The following is a 16,043-nucleotide window of genomic DNA, read 5'->3' as shown; positions in this document are numbered from 1 at the left end:
TAAGAGTAGCAAAGTGACAGGTTGGTTTTGGATTCCAATGAATGCAGATTAGATCCAATAAAGCTAATGAGAATTCTGCTCTCAAAGGTGGATTCACTTTGTAATGAGCAAATTATTCTAATTTTTCACTTTATAACAAGCTGAACATCACAAAAAGCCTTTCAAATACAAACAACTTTTAAAAATAAATCAGTAATACACTAGGCTAACATTCTTTTTTGATACAAAGGAATGAAAAGTTCTTATAATTAAATCACAAGATCCACGAACCTTGTTTATTGCTGATTTTTTTAATCTGTTCATCTAGATATTCTCTGCGTTTTATTAGTGCCTCTGACCATCTCTCTCTCACACAATTTAAGTCTTCTTCCTATGGAAAAAGAGAATTTTTTTTTTTTAACATATACAACATACACATTTAATTTTATGCAGTTTTCAACTTTGATTGGAAGATGTTACCCAATAGTGTTCATTCACGTTTACATCAGATAGTACATAACCCAAGAAGGTAAGCTCACCCAACTTGCAAAGAGCATAAAGAATGAAAAGCTGAAATTGCACCACCCGCTCCATAGTTAGAGCTCTTTGTGTATTTTGTCTCTTGCAAATTTGTGATTTAGATCCAAGCAGAAAAATAATGCATTGGCCAACAAACTATTTAGTAGCATATGAAAGTGAAAACAATTAAAGAGACATCAACATATATACCCTTAAACCTGTATTAACTCCATTATGAGAAGCTGTTACCAGAGTAACTAAATCATCCACATGCAAACAAAAACCCATCATGCAATCATGCTTTCTGGTATTAAAGGAATGTTTGATCCATTCTTCATAACTCATTACCAGGAAGTGCCATGAACCGCTTGAAGCAAGTTAGTAGCTAATTCAGGCTCAAACTACTGTTGACAGCAGGATGGTGTATTTAAATCTGGATCTGCCTAACTTATGGAAGTACCATAATTATGGAGGTGGGGGTCCTCCTGGGTGGGAAGTGCAAAGCCTTCCCTCTCCTTGTGGTTTATCTACTTGCAGTTTGTTCTCTGAAGCCATTTTCTCCTCATCCAGGCTAAATACCAGAAGTGTCTCTATCTGTGAGAAGAGTGCTTGGGGAGAAGGTTGCAAGAAGGTAAGCAGTGTGTGTTGAGTTGCCTCTGGCGTGCGGATGTGGGTGTTTAGCACTGCTCACCCATTTATTCCTTATACTCCTAAATTGGACTTCCTTGTTTCACAGGACTGGGTCAGAGAGGAGCTTTAGGCATTTGAATCAGCCATCACCTGTAGTTTGAGCTGTAGGTTTTTGGAACGACTGTACAACTTACTAGGGTATTTGCATAGATACCTACATTTATACAACTGGTGTTTTGTTTTTTTGCTGCTTGTTAAAAAGTTTTTTAAAAACCCTAAATATTGGGAAGCCTTCATACAGAATTCATTAATTCATAAATATATTAAAGCTGTAGGCATCAGGAAAGCAAAGTTTACAGGACTAGCTTTTTTATTATTAAAAAATGGTTTAACAGTACAGTACGCACAAATATTTGATGCTTTTGTTATTGCACTGAACAAAATGTGATTTAATGAAACCTGTAAAAATTATGGATGACAAATAATTGTATGTAAAAATTATTATGATTTCAAACATTATTTAGTTAAAAAAATGAAGAATTCTGCTTTTGGCCTCAATTCTATCATATAAGAGATGTCTATAGATCTCTCTTGTACGTCTCCCTTGCATTACACCAACATCTGAATTCGACACACAATACAACTTTCTCTGTTGCCTTGCCCAGGCTCTGCGGGACTTCCTTCCCAGGGAAGTCTGTTTTGTCCCCTTTTTGATGGACTTTCATCAGTGAGTGAAGACATTCCTTTTCTGGCAGGTACTTGACGTGGTTTTTAATCCTCGGCTTTTCCCTCCCTGAAATTTCTTTGCTATCTTGTATCTCCTGCATCTGTTTTACATTGTTTTATTGACAGTTGTTTTAATTAAGTTGCAAGCCACCATGCTCTTTCTTAATTTTCAACAATCTAAATAAATCATTAATATATTGATTATTAGAAATGTCACATGAAAGAGCATAGCGTATTGTCAAATTAAGCTGAGAGGCTTGTTCTTTAAATCAGTGTCTTTTAATGCAGAAAGTTCCAAGAGCAAATTTTTTCAGTGACTCTTTGGAGTTGATAACTATTAGCATTAGCTGTGCCCCATGCTATGTGATTCGACAACAACAGCAGCAGCAATACCTGATAACTATCCATATCACCACCATCATCATCATCATCTCCTCTCTGGTAGAAAAAAATAAACTTTATAAACATAGAGAACATGCATTTTTCTTGCTAACAAACTCCAAATAAGAGCACACATCATGGACACAAATTAGAACAAGACAGAACAGAAAGCATCAAACCTTATTTAATTGCTTATATAAAGGTTTAGTGACCCACTCGTATGGTGAAATGAACAGACATGTGCCACTCCTCTTTACCACTTACTGCTAAAAGGTTTGAGAGTCAGGACCTCCAGGCTAATACCTAATCACGTAGAAGCAAAATTCATGCAATGATGCTCCCTTGCTTTCTAGAGACATAAACTATGTATATGATATCTTCATGCTTTCAAGCGTTGGGTTGTTGTTGTGTTTTAAATTAATTACTTCACTTTTTGAAGCACATGACTGATGGGAGAAGTGTCCACCTGTCTTCTACATGAGGTATATCTCTGGTAATTTATGCTGGATCTTTATCATTATGCACTCAGTCTACACATCTTTGATGTAACAGTGGGCATTCAGCAATCACATAATAGCCAGGTTAACGTGCAGTGTTAAACTGTAGCTTAAAATAAACGATGTTTTCATGTGCACAAACATTTTCCTCCTTCCTTCGCACCTGACTATGCCATGCAGGAAAGGAAAGAAGCCAGAGTCTGTCTTGTAGTGACATGCAAACTTGGGCTCATGGCTTGTTTCTTTCCAAATAAATCATGAGTGGAAGCCAATATTTCTTTTTGGCTTACCACTTTTTATTTATACGGAGAGATACAAATCATGAGTCCAGCTTTGCCCACCACTGCAAGGTAGATTCAGGCTTGTGTCCTACCACATGTCACAGAAAGGAGGCTGTAGAAATTAGGCTTGAAAAGGGGGCAGGGGGGGTGCCAACAACTATTTGTCTGGTTTGCAAATGTGCCTATGGGTCCAAAAAGGTTGGAAAGCCCTTCCAGAGCTGTTGTTTTAACTATGATTTAAGGTTACATGCAAACAAGGCTGTTGTGGGTGGGGGGAAGACTTGGATTCAGTCCCTCCAAAGCATATCAAGTGTCAATCATTTCTTAGTATACAAATGCATAGCTGTCAACTTACAGATTTGAAAATAAGGGACCAGCAGCCTCGAAAATAAGGGATCAGCAGCCAAAACAAGGGATTTTCCGAACACAGGTATGTTCAACTTCTGAGCCCCTCCGAGCCAAAGGCAGAAAACCCAGCTAGCAGCCAAACGAAGCCTCAAGCGGTGGTTCCCACAGCGCAGCAACCCGGCAAAGGGGATGTAGCAAGGAAAACCACCGTCACCTCTCCGCTGGGAAGCGCTGGGCAAAGGCGAGTCCCCAGGCAACGCGGCCGATTTGATCGGCACAAGGCATGCAAGCTCCACCCCCCAGTCGTTCTTAGACTCCTTACTGGGTGAGCAACGCAGCCAAGCAACACGGTTGGAGCCTCCCTCCTCCCTGGCCGGCAGGGAGGGAGGGAGAGGAGCTGCTTCCTTTGAAACCTGGGAAATTTAAGGGACATCATCAATAAGGGACAGCAGCGGGACACAGCGCTGGGATAAGGGACTTTCCCGCCAAATAAGGGACAGTTGACAGCTATGCAAATGCAATTATTCACAGAGCCCAAGAGGTGAGCAAGTGGTTGTTGAGGGGAAGGGCTGTAGCTCAATGGCAGAGCATCTGCTTTTGCATGCAGAATGTCTCAGGTTCAATTCTTAGCATCTGCAGGTAGCCCTTTCAGTCTCCTCATCGTGCTTACAAAGGAGGAAGAGATTGCACCTGAGGCTTGCGATGACTAGTTTACAATAAACTTTTAAAATCAGCTTGTTCCAACTTGGTGTCCTCCAAACATTTTGAACTACAATTCCCATCAGCAAACTTCATCTACTCAGCATTCAGTTTCTGATAATGGCCAGCAAGATGCCCCTGAAAGATTACAAGCCCCTGAAAGTCACCAATCTGATATTGTTTCTGGCATTCAAGGGATACCAATTCAAGACATGATGTTCCATTTAACTGCCATTCCTAATGGTCCTTGAGAAGCTATCATCCATGCCTTGCTTCAAGTGTACATACAAATTCCACACAGTATCCTTCAAAGGCACAAGTGAAAACAACAAATCTGCACCACAATAAAATAATTTAGCACTTTAAAACCACTTATCCTACCTGGTAACTGTCCAACCCCCGTTGCAGTTTGGTTGATCTGGCAGTCACACAGCCAATGGAGACAGACAGAATGGCTTCTACCATAAGTGGCAATGTTCCCGAATGCTGTACTGGTTTAACCGTCACCTGAACTCTGCGAGAATGACCCTGGTAGGGAAACATGTAAATTAATGTAAACACACATTAGTATTCTTATCTGGGAGGGATAAAATTAATTGTACCTGTCGAAGCTGGAAAATCCCTCCTGTGTTTACATCCTTTGCCTGGTGGAGCTCCACAGCTGTATAGTCCCCCAGTTCATTCAGTTCTTGAATTGAAACCCACATTTCTATTCGACGTGTCACTTCATTCCACCTAGAGACAATCCAAAAAGCAATAAGAGTAGTATGAATACTCCTCCTTACACTTTAGTGGAAATTTGTAGAACCATTCATTTTATCTACTTATTAGATTTTTATCCCACCCTTCTTCCCCAAGGTGCCAAGGGCAGGAAGCAACAATACAATTAGTAATTAACAAATCAAATATTCTTGCAGAAAGAAGACTATGAGAAATCTCTTCTTTATACTCAATTTCTCTCCTACCACCTCTCACAGGCATACACACCCATCACCCTCTAGCTCTCAATTCATCTCTGGCACATGTGCTGTACTTCCTCCTTTCTCCCTATATTTGAAGTGAGGCTTCACTACTATAAGGAAAATACAACATAGGTTTACCTGTCTCTCAAGGTCCTGGTTTTTGCATGAAGAGTATCCACCTCCCATATGGAACTGCCGTTTCCAGCACATCTGTGACCCCATACCTCAATAGCAAGTGCTCCATCTTGAATGAACTCCAGAAATTCTTCTGTTACATTCACCACATAATCCTAGAAAATTGCAATACTTACTGCAAAACACTTAAAGCATGATTTTTATCAGCTCTATGATTAAAAAACCAGGTGAATGTTCAAATGTTCTTGTGGGCAGAAAAAAACTCCCAATGAAGATATTAATTCCATGAACCAGGTAAAATGCAGAATTTTGTATAATACTGAACAGACCACTATTTTATATTAATACTTCAGTTATATTTGCACAGGTAGTCAAAATTCCATATTTTGTGTTGATTAATACAACATATTTAATATTGTAGTCCCTGTTCTAATGAGATATATTGAAATAAGCATAACCACCAAACATTTTAGGAATAACAAAGCTCCATTTTCAGAGACCAGAAAGTTTGCCAGACTAACTCACTCCTAACTAATATGTTTTTGTGAAAGAATGAATGTTTCATTTCCTTAATCCAATCCCATTTTCCATAACAGTGAATAGGCTGGTCACATCTCCTCTCTGACTAGGTTTCCTAAGAACCAAGTTGTATGTTCTGTCTTCCTTCCTCTTTCCACTGGAAATGACAAATAAAAGTACCAGGAGCAGGTTACACAACTCCAGCATTCAATGCCACTAATGACTTGCAGAATTCTGTTTAACCTATGTCAGGGTTCCCAAACTGTGGCCCAGAGTGTGTGTGAAGCACCTGGTGGCCTGCCCAAAAGGTGAGTGGAATGGACTGAAGGTAATTGGTGGGGGAGGCACTTGAAAGCAATGGAAATGAATTTTTGTTGTTGTTTAATGAAGGTATTAGAACCCCTTGTTTCATCTCCATCTCACTGTACAGTAGGATGGAATCATACGTGTGTGTGTGTGTGTGTAAAATATGGACTCAAATGTATTTTTCTAGCATTCCAACCAAACTAAATTACCTTACAATGAGCAAAAGTCACTGTAAACTGGACATCCTTGGTCAGAGGTGAAGGCACATCTGGGTCTACAACTGGTGCTGCAACAGTTGACTCACACTGATCCCAGAAGGTGTATTGACAAAAGACAAAGTTTGAGAGATTCAAAGGTAGTCCTGTTGCTTCTTTAATTTTTACCTAGACAACAGTAAAACTGTAATTCAATATACTGGCATATTTATATTAATATATTCAGCTATACTCAGAATATTCAGTTAGACAATGGTTGACTAAGTAAGGCCAATTTTATCTCACAGCTAGGCTCATAAAACAATCTAAAAATTAACACTCAATATATACAATATGTTTAACAAACAAAAGCATCGTAAGATTATTTGGTAATCCTTGTCCACACACATGTACTGCTGGACAAGCATTGAAAACTTCAACTGCTGTAAAGTAACTAACCCCAATGAATGGCTTACATTTTTAAATTGTTGACTTTACTTGTCTAAAACTTCCATCCAAGGTGCAGACTATAGTATGAACATATGACAAATAAAGATAAACTAAATCTCTGAAGGTGTATGGAAACCAACTGGAAATGGATGAGTGACAAGGTATTTCCCATTGCTGATTGTAAGACATGCAAAATGTTTAGAGTATTATATAGGTATATCCTATTAAAATATTAATATACATATGTCCATACCCTGCAGGTGAGTTTTTTTGGCCTGTGAGTAATTTCTCCATTGTTGTCCATGATTTCTATACTTCCACTTTCACTTGAGTTTTCAGAAGAATCATCTCCTTCCACTAGGCGTTCTGGGACAACACCAGTGACACGCATCACTTCAACATGCAGACGCCCTGCAACCTGCACCCCAAAAATATTAATATTGAAGACCTTGTAGTACTGCATAGCATCAGTAATCCACATACTTACATATACAAATATAATTGTAGCTTCAACTGAACAGAAAAACAGCATGCAGATAACAATTGCACATTACATACGACCATTCTCAAATCTGTCTCAGATCCAACTTGACATTATGGAGGTTCACATGTAAGATGTGGTGCTCAGTATCTAACCAGTAAAATTCTCATTTCCTTGCTCAGCTATTATCCAAATTTACATATTTAAAAATAAAATGGAAGTTATTGATAGTTGTTTTGAATTGCCTTCTGTGTACTCACAACTTTCCCCTTTGATTAGACTTCTAGATTTAGAACACCGGGGGAGCAAGTGAACTATAGTCAAAAATTTGGTCGTCAGTACATGAAATTCAGTGGCTTGGTCATTTGCCCTCTATTCAAAGCATTTCCATTTAATGTTTCAGTGGCACCAATCTTCTCTTGTCCCAAGACTGTGTGCCCATCCTGACTGCTATCTTATTGCAGGTGTATGCAGCAAGACATCACTGATGCATTAATAGTGGATTTATTGTGCTTTTCCTTCCTGAATACATATGTGCCGCTCATAGCAAAGTTTTGCCTTCATAAACAAAACAGAATAGATGACACCAGAGACTGAAACTTACCTCCCCCTGCTGGCTGATTATTGGTACTGCATACTGAAGTTTAACGTCACAGAAAAGGCACTCCAAAAAGACATTCGCTACACCAATTAAATTGTGGTTTTCTTGTGCTTCATAGAAAGGATCACCTCTTTTTCCAGTGAGTCTCTTCATCTGTTTTTTTTAAAAGACAATTAAAATTTCAAAAACAAAAATGATTTAGCATAGTGATCCAACATGGATGTGCTAAAAATTATGAGCTACGCCCAATAAAGTCATATTCAAATCCCCATTTCACCACTGTGCAACATGTCTAAACAAGGCAGGTCAGATGATAGCAGAAGGCAAGAGTATATGTAGAGCACTAGAGTGTATATAGAGCACCTGCCCTGGGCCTGTTGTTGTTCAACCTATTTCTAAATTACTTTGATGAAGGTACTGAAGGGATGTTCATCAAATTTGAAGATGACACCATTGCTGCTGAAGACAGAATTGGGATGCAAGATGACCTGAGCAGACTGGAGAACTGGGCCCAAACTAACAAAATGTATTTCAATACGGACACAAGTATGGTTCTACACTTAGGCAGGAAGAACCAGCTGCACAAATATAAGATGGGGGACACCTGGCTTGCCAGTAGTACACGTGAAAAGGATCTAGGGGTCTTACTGGTCTGCAAGCTTAACACGAGTCAACAGTGTGATACAGCAGCAAACAAACCTAATGCTATTCTAGGAAGCATAAACAGAAGCATAGGGACCTGATCAAGGAAAGCAATAGTCCCACTCTATTATGCCTTGGTCAGACCACAACTGGGGTACTGTGTCCAGTTATAGGCACCATAGTTTAAGAAGGATATTGACAAGCTGGAATGTATGGAGGAGGAGGGTGACCAAGATGATCAAAGGTCTGGAAACCAAACCTTATGAGGAACGGTTGAGGGAACTGGGTATGTTTAATCTGTAAAAGAGGAGATATAACAGCCATCTTCAAATAGCTAAAGGGCTGTCACATGGTGGATGGAGCAAGCTTGTTTCTCCGGCTTTGGAGACTAGGACCCAAACCAATGGCTTCAAGTTATAAGGAGATTCTAACTAAACATCAGAAAGAGCTTTCTAAGAGCTCTTTAACAGTGGAATCGTCTCACTCAGGAGGTAGTGGACTTTCCTTCATTGGAGGTTTTTAAGCAGAGGTTGATGACCATCTGCCATGCATGCTTTAGTTGAGATTCCTGCATTGCAGGACTTCCGGGTTAGCGCCACCGGCAATGGCGGGCTTCCTCTGATCTGGAGGAACCCGCTCCGTGAAAATTAGGGTCTGGACCGCCACGGCGAGGCGGAGACCCATCAAAAACCACAGGTGGGAGAAGCCTGTGGACCTGGGATTCGGCTGGCACCTTTTGCGCCTCCCCTACTCGCGGGGAAACCCGGCTACGAGGATCCGGAGCGACGTGGGGTGAGCGGCGCAGTGCTTCGAATTGACTGCTCTTTTCACGGAGTGAAGCCACATTGCTGTTGTTGGAGAGCGCTGACTTTTTTCCTGTGGACAATTGGACTCTAAACAAGTACCCGTGAGTAAAACGGAAAATTGGATTACTAAACTTCGTAATTTGGCACCGGAGCGGGAAGGTCTAAACAGGAAGTCCGCCTTCCGCTTTTGTAAACAGTTTGAAGCAAAGACATCGTAAGCTAGAGTCTGGAAAGTCGCTTGTAAAGGATTAATTTTTCATCATTTAAAATTACTGAAGCCCCCTTGGAAGCAGGAGAAGAGGGGGGAACCTTTTTTAGACTGTTTAAACCTGCAGAAGAGAGAGTAAAGAAAGGTAAATTTCCACCGTCTTGAACCTGGGAGCGGGGTGTCAGGACAGACGTTTTCGGGAAGTTCATTGACTATGGACAAACGTTTTTGACAGATAGTCAAAAGAAGAGAAACATATTGATTCCATTGTTCCCTTTCACATTTAAAAGGAACAAAATATCCGAAAAAGGAAAACTTTGTTCCTAGATCTGCTTTAAAAAAAAAAAAAAGATGAATACAAATAGAAATTGTTTCCCCTAGAGGGAGCTTGTGAAACTGTTATTAGAGTCGAACTGGGGAGCTTTGCAGCTGTAGAGATTAAAGATCGTGGGACCAGACTTCGACCTTGAACAAGAATGTGCTTAGGGGAGGCTTTGGTGCTTGCTTTTTGCAAGACAAGTGCTTTATTGTAACAGTTACATGAGAAGATGGATTTGATGACTGTTGCGATTGGAAATTTTGGACAGGCAGTGGGTACCTATATAGAACCCACTCAGGAATTAACCCAGGAATGTGCTTTGACAGATCAGATAAAGGAGGAGGTTGTTGCTGAACCTCAAGTAACAGAAATGGAGAGAGCTGCGGCCCAGCAGGAACATGAGTTGTTGGATTTGACGAATGAACCTGGAAAAAGTCAGATTTGGAGAGATGGAGTTCTGTTTGGCTTGGAGATGGGGGGCTGGATGGATCCCCCTATGCAGGGATGTTTTGACCTTTCGAGTCTGGCTTTGGGCTGGGGGGAGTTCGGAGTTGTGGGGGCCCTTAACTTGAAACATGCCTTTAAATATCATATGGATTTCAGTGTTGACTATGGAAAAGGGGCTGACTTGTCGAGAAGGGACAAATATATTGTCAAGTTGGAGTCTCCCTGAGTGAAAGGAAAGAAATTAAGAATAAGATCAGCAGAAGACAAAGTAAAGTACAGGTATATACATGAAGAAGACCTGCGGAAGGGACATGGAAAAGACTTAAGAGCCTCGGATACAAGGTCACCAGGTTGATGGACCAGATGGATGGGATGGAAAGGACTGACAAAACCCGAGACCAGGAAGAAGAGACGATGGATGAAGATTGGAAGAAAGTTATAAAAATTTATTTAGAAAAGTATCGTAAAATTAATGAGTATTAGAAAAATGTTGGAATGAAATTATTTGGCTTTAGCAGAAATGTTAAAAAGAATTATGTATGAATATGCTATGGTTAAAAGAATTTGGTATAAATAAGATTTAATTTTTAATTTTTAAGGTTTTTTATGGTAAGATAAGGTTAAAATAGATTAAGGTAATTTAATGACAGAATATTGTGAAAGATGGAAAGGATTTGCTGAGATAATTAACAACTAGAATACAAAAAAGGGAGGTGTGAGGAGGTCAATGAAATAAGTTAATGAAAGTTAAGGATTTGGGAATATTGGATTTGTTTTTAAATTTTTTGTTTATTTTTGCTCTTTGATTTTGATGTATTGTGTGTTTTGTTTTTCCTTTTTGACTTTGGTTTTTATTGATTTGTATTGTTTAATTGTTATTTTTATCTACCTTTTTCTTTCTTTTTCTCTTTCTCTTGTTTTTTCCTTCTTTTTTCTTTGTAACTTTAAAATTCTTAATAAATATCATTTAAAAAAAAAAGAGAGATTCCTGCATTGCAGAGGGTCAGACTATATGACCCTTGAGGTTCCTTTCAACTCTACAGTTCTATGAGTCTATTATTCTATGTATACAAACCTAACTCTTATTAACACCAAAAGCTTATTCCTCATTTAAATACTGTAAATGAGTAGCAACACTTCCAACAATTTTGTGTTCCTCACAGAAGACCAAAATTAAATTCCCCGTGTGCAAAAATACTAACAACAAAAACTGTTTGTACTAGTTTTTGATGCAGTCAATGAATACTACATTGCACGAAGTACTATGTTGATCATCATGTTCAGGCAGATAGCATTTTATGTTGAAACAACCGTATGATTAAATCCTGAATTACATTAAGTTGTTATCCATTCACTTAAAATAGTAGGACTCAGTGCTGATGTGCTTTGAAGAAACAAACTATGGAAAATCTGATATTCCTTATAGTAGGTCAAATATTAGCAAACATTTGCATTAAAATTTCTGATGAATACTAAAAATATTTCTTCACTTACACTAAAAAATACACTTACCTGTAAACATATCCAAAAGCACACTATTTTAAAATCTCATATGCAGAGCAAAATAAATTGCAGGACTATTGCAATTGGCACAAGCTTAACGTGTGATTTCAACTTTACACAGTTGAAGGCTGACAGGTTGAAGTCACTCAAATTAAATGCACAGAAGCCAGAGCGCTTAAAAGTACTTTTTGCAGACAGTTTTGCCAGTGCAGAAAGAGCTTCTAAGCTCTTTGCCTTGCTTATTGGGCTCTGGAAGGCTCTCGCATAAGCTGGCAGGAACATGGATGGCCTGCGAGAGAACCTCCCAGAGCCTAGTAAGCAAGGGAGCTTAGAAGCTCTCTGCCTTGCTTGTGGGGCAAGGTCTGCTTGGGGCATGGCTCCAGAAAGGATAAGGGTGCTTGAGTGGGGGCAGTTCCAAGGAGGTGGTTTTTGTCTACACGCCATCCTCAGAATGTAACCTCCATGCAAGACACGATCTTTCTGTATAATACTGAAATAGTTTTAGAGATACTAAGTTCCAAATGTAGCCATTGTAGTCTGTTCCCAGACATGTATAAGGGAAATAAACTACAAATATTAGGATAAACATACAACTGAATGTAGCACTGCTGTTAGATAAACAGCAGAAATGCTTACATGAATATGCACAACTGTGCTATATAATGCTTTTAGAAATATTCTGTTTTTATTAAAAGAGTACGATTTTGGCCAAACTGAAAAACTGAGGTTGAATACCTCATGGGCTCTTTCCTTCCATTCTTGATACAGATCTCTCATGTCAATTAACTTGTTTTCGAGCTTCTCTATGGTCCATACTTGAGTACTTTTCCCTTTTCTTCTTACTTGAATAGCTGGTTCACTTACTATTGCTCCTCTCTAAACAAAGACAAGACAAAGTATCTTAAGTAGATAAAATTTGCATTTTAACAAAGTGATTCCATTTTTCAAATTTAAACTCAACATATGCTACATAGCTATGTTAATATTTTGGTACTCCATTCTCTTGCATTTTCCAATTATTTATATAATGGTGGCTGAGAACTAGAAACCATAAATGACTGGCAACATATCAAGATAGCACAGGCATGAATGTCCTGTTTCTACTGTATGTTTACGGGTATTATAATATTGTATCAGCTCAGTGAGATAGAAAGTTTAGAGAAGCTATATCTATTCAGTCCATACAACTCCTTTAATTTATGTTCCATTTTCTCTCCCTCATGCACTCGTTCATTCTCTACTTCTGGACTCAAATGACTTCCAAGGGCTTTTACAAAATAGTTTCAATTATCAATTTTCTTACCTTCCTATTGGCACTCAGGTTAGCAGCAGGAATCTGCAGTGTCACTTGATAATCTGTTAGCTTGCTCATTTCTTCAGCCAATAAATTTGCTTCCCTCACTAATGTGTTGGCCTTAACTATCTGCTCTCTTAATTTTGCTAGGCTCTGTCGAAATAATTCATCCCTAGGGGTGGGAAAGAAAAATGGAGAGGAGTAGTAGAATATTAATTGGGAAATTGAGAACTTGGTAAGAAGACATTGGCAGAAACAATGAACAAGACTGTAAACATAAGAATATTAATTATTCCAGATTTTAAAAATTATGTTCAAATATTTTAACAAGAGAAAATAATAGCTTTAAATGAGAGAATGCTTCCTATTTTTTTAATACATGTCAAGGCTATCTTGGAAATGTCATTTGGTAACAAAACAAATCCCACCGTGCTAATCCGTCTTTATAGGCATTCTGAGAAAAATTATATGTATACCAAGATGAAACCTACAAGTTATACAAGAGCTATAATGCATTTCCCTTGAAAGCCCTGCAGTAATTCTGACCATATGGGCACTGCACAGTGCCTGTGCTATGACATGATTGGTCCTTAACTGAGAAGACAACGCAGATAAGACCAAATCAGTCAGAATCACTAGGTAAGCAGGACTACATTCTAGTTACGGAAGGTACATACCAAATGCCCGGGCCCCAATGAGTCCTGCGTTTGAAGAATTTAATTGGTACTAAGTTTTACAACAAGCAGTTTGAGTATGGTTAGCTTACTCATAGCACACATTTGCAGGAAGGATGTTCTAAAGTTATTTGGGATCTGGATGAAAGATTGTCCTGGACAGATTCACACACAGAATAGTATTTTTCTTCCGTCACTCATTCTCTCATAGTTACTTATGGTTTTAATATCAATGCTCTCACCTCTCTTCTGACCAGAGGTTCACTTTCTGCTGAGCTGTCTGGGCAGCTTCTGAAAGCCTGTCACTAGAATGCTGATACCGTCTTTCCGGAGAAAGCTGCTGTCGGAGTTGCTCCAGCTCACGCTCATACATCATCCTCTGCTCTTCCAAAGCGCTACGCTTTTCTTCCAAGTATTGTTTCTCCAAGACCTGGACCACATTTTGTACTGGATCTAGATAAGGAAAGCACCAACAGATCTTAAAATTCATTATCTACATTGTTAATAATTCCACTTTGTTTATTTCTCAACACAGGGGAGGACACAGTTCTACAGTCACAGTGATCAGAAGGTGAAACAGAGGGTGAGAGACAAAAGATCCAAAGTACCATTTTCTACTGCAGGGTCTATATAAGAAAAGGAAGATGAGCATGAGGTAAATCCCCTAAAAATCCACTTACTTCCTAGTAAATATAATTGGGATCAGTTGGTCATACATGATTTACTCCTCCACAGTCTCTATTCCCAGAAAGTCACAACAGTTAATGAACACAACAAAATTATCCATTCCTTATTTACAACCACCAGGACAAGGGAACAGATTAAAGAACCTATCTATTGCCAGGACCTTGAAATTTATCTGCTCCAGTCTGATATTTTCAGTGATGCTGAGCACCAGCTTCTTACCATTGCTATTCAGTGTTTTCATTATGACTTCCATTTGTGCAAACTCATAGTTATAGTCTGGTTCCGAAGAAGCTTCGCTGGCTGCATCTAGATCATGTTCTGCTAACTGCTGCTCTTTTTCAGAGTCTTTCAACCAGTCTCTTCGCTTTCTCTTAGGCAGATTGATTCTGTTAAAAAGTTGAGAAAGTAGTTATGAAATACCTTGGTAAATCCATTTTTAAAATGCTGGATTCTGTGGATAAGATCTTTCTACACTTAACAACCCATGAGCAGGGAGGAAAGGCATGCGGCAGGTTGTTCCAAAACAAAGGAAGCTACAGTGTTGACTGCAGATTAATAAGGAACGAGACAAATATGTACAACCTTCACTGAATTTAATCTTAACCTTCTCTAACAGACAAAGCCAACTGACAAGTCTTGCTCTTAAGATTCTATTCACCTTAAAGGTACAGTAACATATATATTTTATTTATTTATTAAATTTGTATACCGTCCATAGATCTCATGACAGCTCACAGCATATAAATACAAGATAAAAACACAAAATATATAAGAAAAACAAGAACAAAGACAAAACAAAACAATAACCTCCTGCAAAACACATTTAAAAGGATATAGGATGTTAGTCAGCCAAAGGCCTGGTTGAAGAGGAACGTTTTCACCTAGCACCTAAAAGTGTAGAATGAAGATGCCATTTGAACCTCCCTGGAGAAATTGCATTCCACAAACAGGGAACCACTGCAGAAAAGGCCTGTTCTTGTGTTGCCACCCTCCAGACCTCTCGTGGAGGAGGCACATGAAGAAGGGCCTCACATGAGTATCGCAGGGTCCAGGTTGGTTCATATTGCAATTATGAGCAGCTCAAGGCTTTATAGGTCAAAACCAGCACTTTGGATTGGGCCCAGAAACTAACTGGGAGCCAGTTGGGTGAGGATCAGTGTAATATGCTCAAACCATCTTGCCCCAGTCAGCAACCTGGCCACCAAATTCTCTACCAGCTGAAGCTTCCAAACCCTATTCAGAGGCAGCCCTAAGTATAATGTGTTGCAGTAATCTAGCCTAGAGGTTGCCAGAGCAACTGTAGTTAGGTTATCCCACAACTAACAATGAGTAACAATAGATTTATTTTTTTACTGAGACATTGTTCTCCCCATGTACAAGGGTACATATAACAACAACTTAAAAGCAACAAATTTCTACACTACAATGTAGTATTTGCCAAACACAATGCAAGCCAATTTGCTTCCATCTTCCATTCAAGGCTGTTCATGTCAGGATGCATAGCTCCTGGTACTTGCTCTAAAGCAAGTGATCGGTATTTAAGACTGGATTGATTTCAGTTTTATGAAAATATGCTCACAAATTCAAGCTCTATTCAACAGAGTATCATAACAGGAGAAATATTATCTTAGAAGATACTGTGTGGACTAGATGGAAACCTAAACAGACTAGTTGCCCAAAAACTAACACTATAGAAGTCTGAGCTGTAACAAAGAAGTTCATCTATTTAGCATCATTCTTTAGAAGCAAGATTCT

At 39.0% G+C, this 16,043-nt stretch overlaps 1 protein-coding gene and 1 long non-coding RNA gene across 9 annotated transcripts in view; one reads left to right on the top strand and one right to left on the bottom strand.

The window, feature by feature from the left end:
• The window catches only part of KIF13A (kinesin family member 13A), a 62,691-nt gene that overhangs the window by 27,639 nt on the left and 19,009 nt on the right, over nt 1-16,043 (bottom strand). For 4 of the 6 annotated variants that reach the window (XM_081015264.1, XM_081015265.1, XM_081015268.1 and 1 more), the window contains exons 14-25: nt 14,508-14,674; nt 13,844-14,054; nt 12,937-13,099; nt 12,369-12,509; nt 7,712-7,861; nt 6,880-7,044; nt 6,192-6,365; nt 5,161-5,312; nt 4,663-4,795; nt 4,442-4,588; nt 2,248-2,292; nt 271-370 (exon numbers count right to left, since the gene is read on the bottom strand). In XM_081015264.1, the coding sequence (XP_080871390.1) occupies nt 271-370; nt 2,248-2,292; nt 4,442-4,588; nt 4,663-4,795; nt 5,161-5,312; nt 6,192-6,365; nt 6,880-7,044; nt 7,712-7,861; nt 12,369-12,509; nt 12,937-13,099; nt 13,844-14,054; nt 14,508-14,674 (1,748 nt within the window). The remainder of the gene's footprint in view (nt 1-270; nt 371-2,247; nt 2,293-4,441; nt 4,589-4,662; nt 4,796-5,160; nt 5,313-6,191; nt 6,366-6,879; nt 7,045-7,711; nt 7,862-12,368; nt 12,510-12,936; nt 13,100-13,843; nt 14,055-14,507; nt 14,675-16,043) is intronic. The other 2 variants (XM_081015266.1, XM_081015269.1) reach the window with 1 other exon arrangement.
• LOC308482310 lies at nt 380-16,023 on the top strand. 3 transcript variants are annotated; one of them, XR_013989199.1, is made up of 3 exons: nt 380-1,883; nt 14,137-14,256; nt 14,905-16,023. It is a non-coding gene; the product is annotated as an uncharacterized lncRNA (long non-coding RNA). The 3 variants fall into 3 exon arrangements; XR_013989200.1 differs by lacking the exons at nt 14,137-14,256; nt 14,905-16,023 and adding exons at nt 6,697-6,787; nt 7,395-7,705; XR_013989201.1 differs by lacking the exons at nt 14,137-14,256; nt 14,905-16,023 and adding exons at nt 5,929-5,984; nt 6,170-6,232.

This window comes from Podarcis pityusensis (assembly GCF_964106645.2).
Source record: "Podarcis pityusensis genome assembly, chromosome: 7".
Classification (NCBI taxonomy): Eukaryota; Metazoa; Chordata; class Lepidosauria; order Squamata; family Lacertidae; genus Podarcis; species Podarcis pityusensis.
Note: the sequence above shows the minus strand (reverse complement) of the source record. Positions and strands in the feature narration are given on the sequence as shown.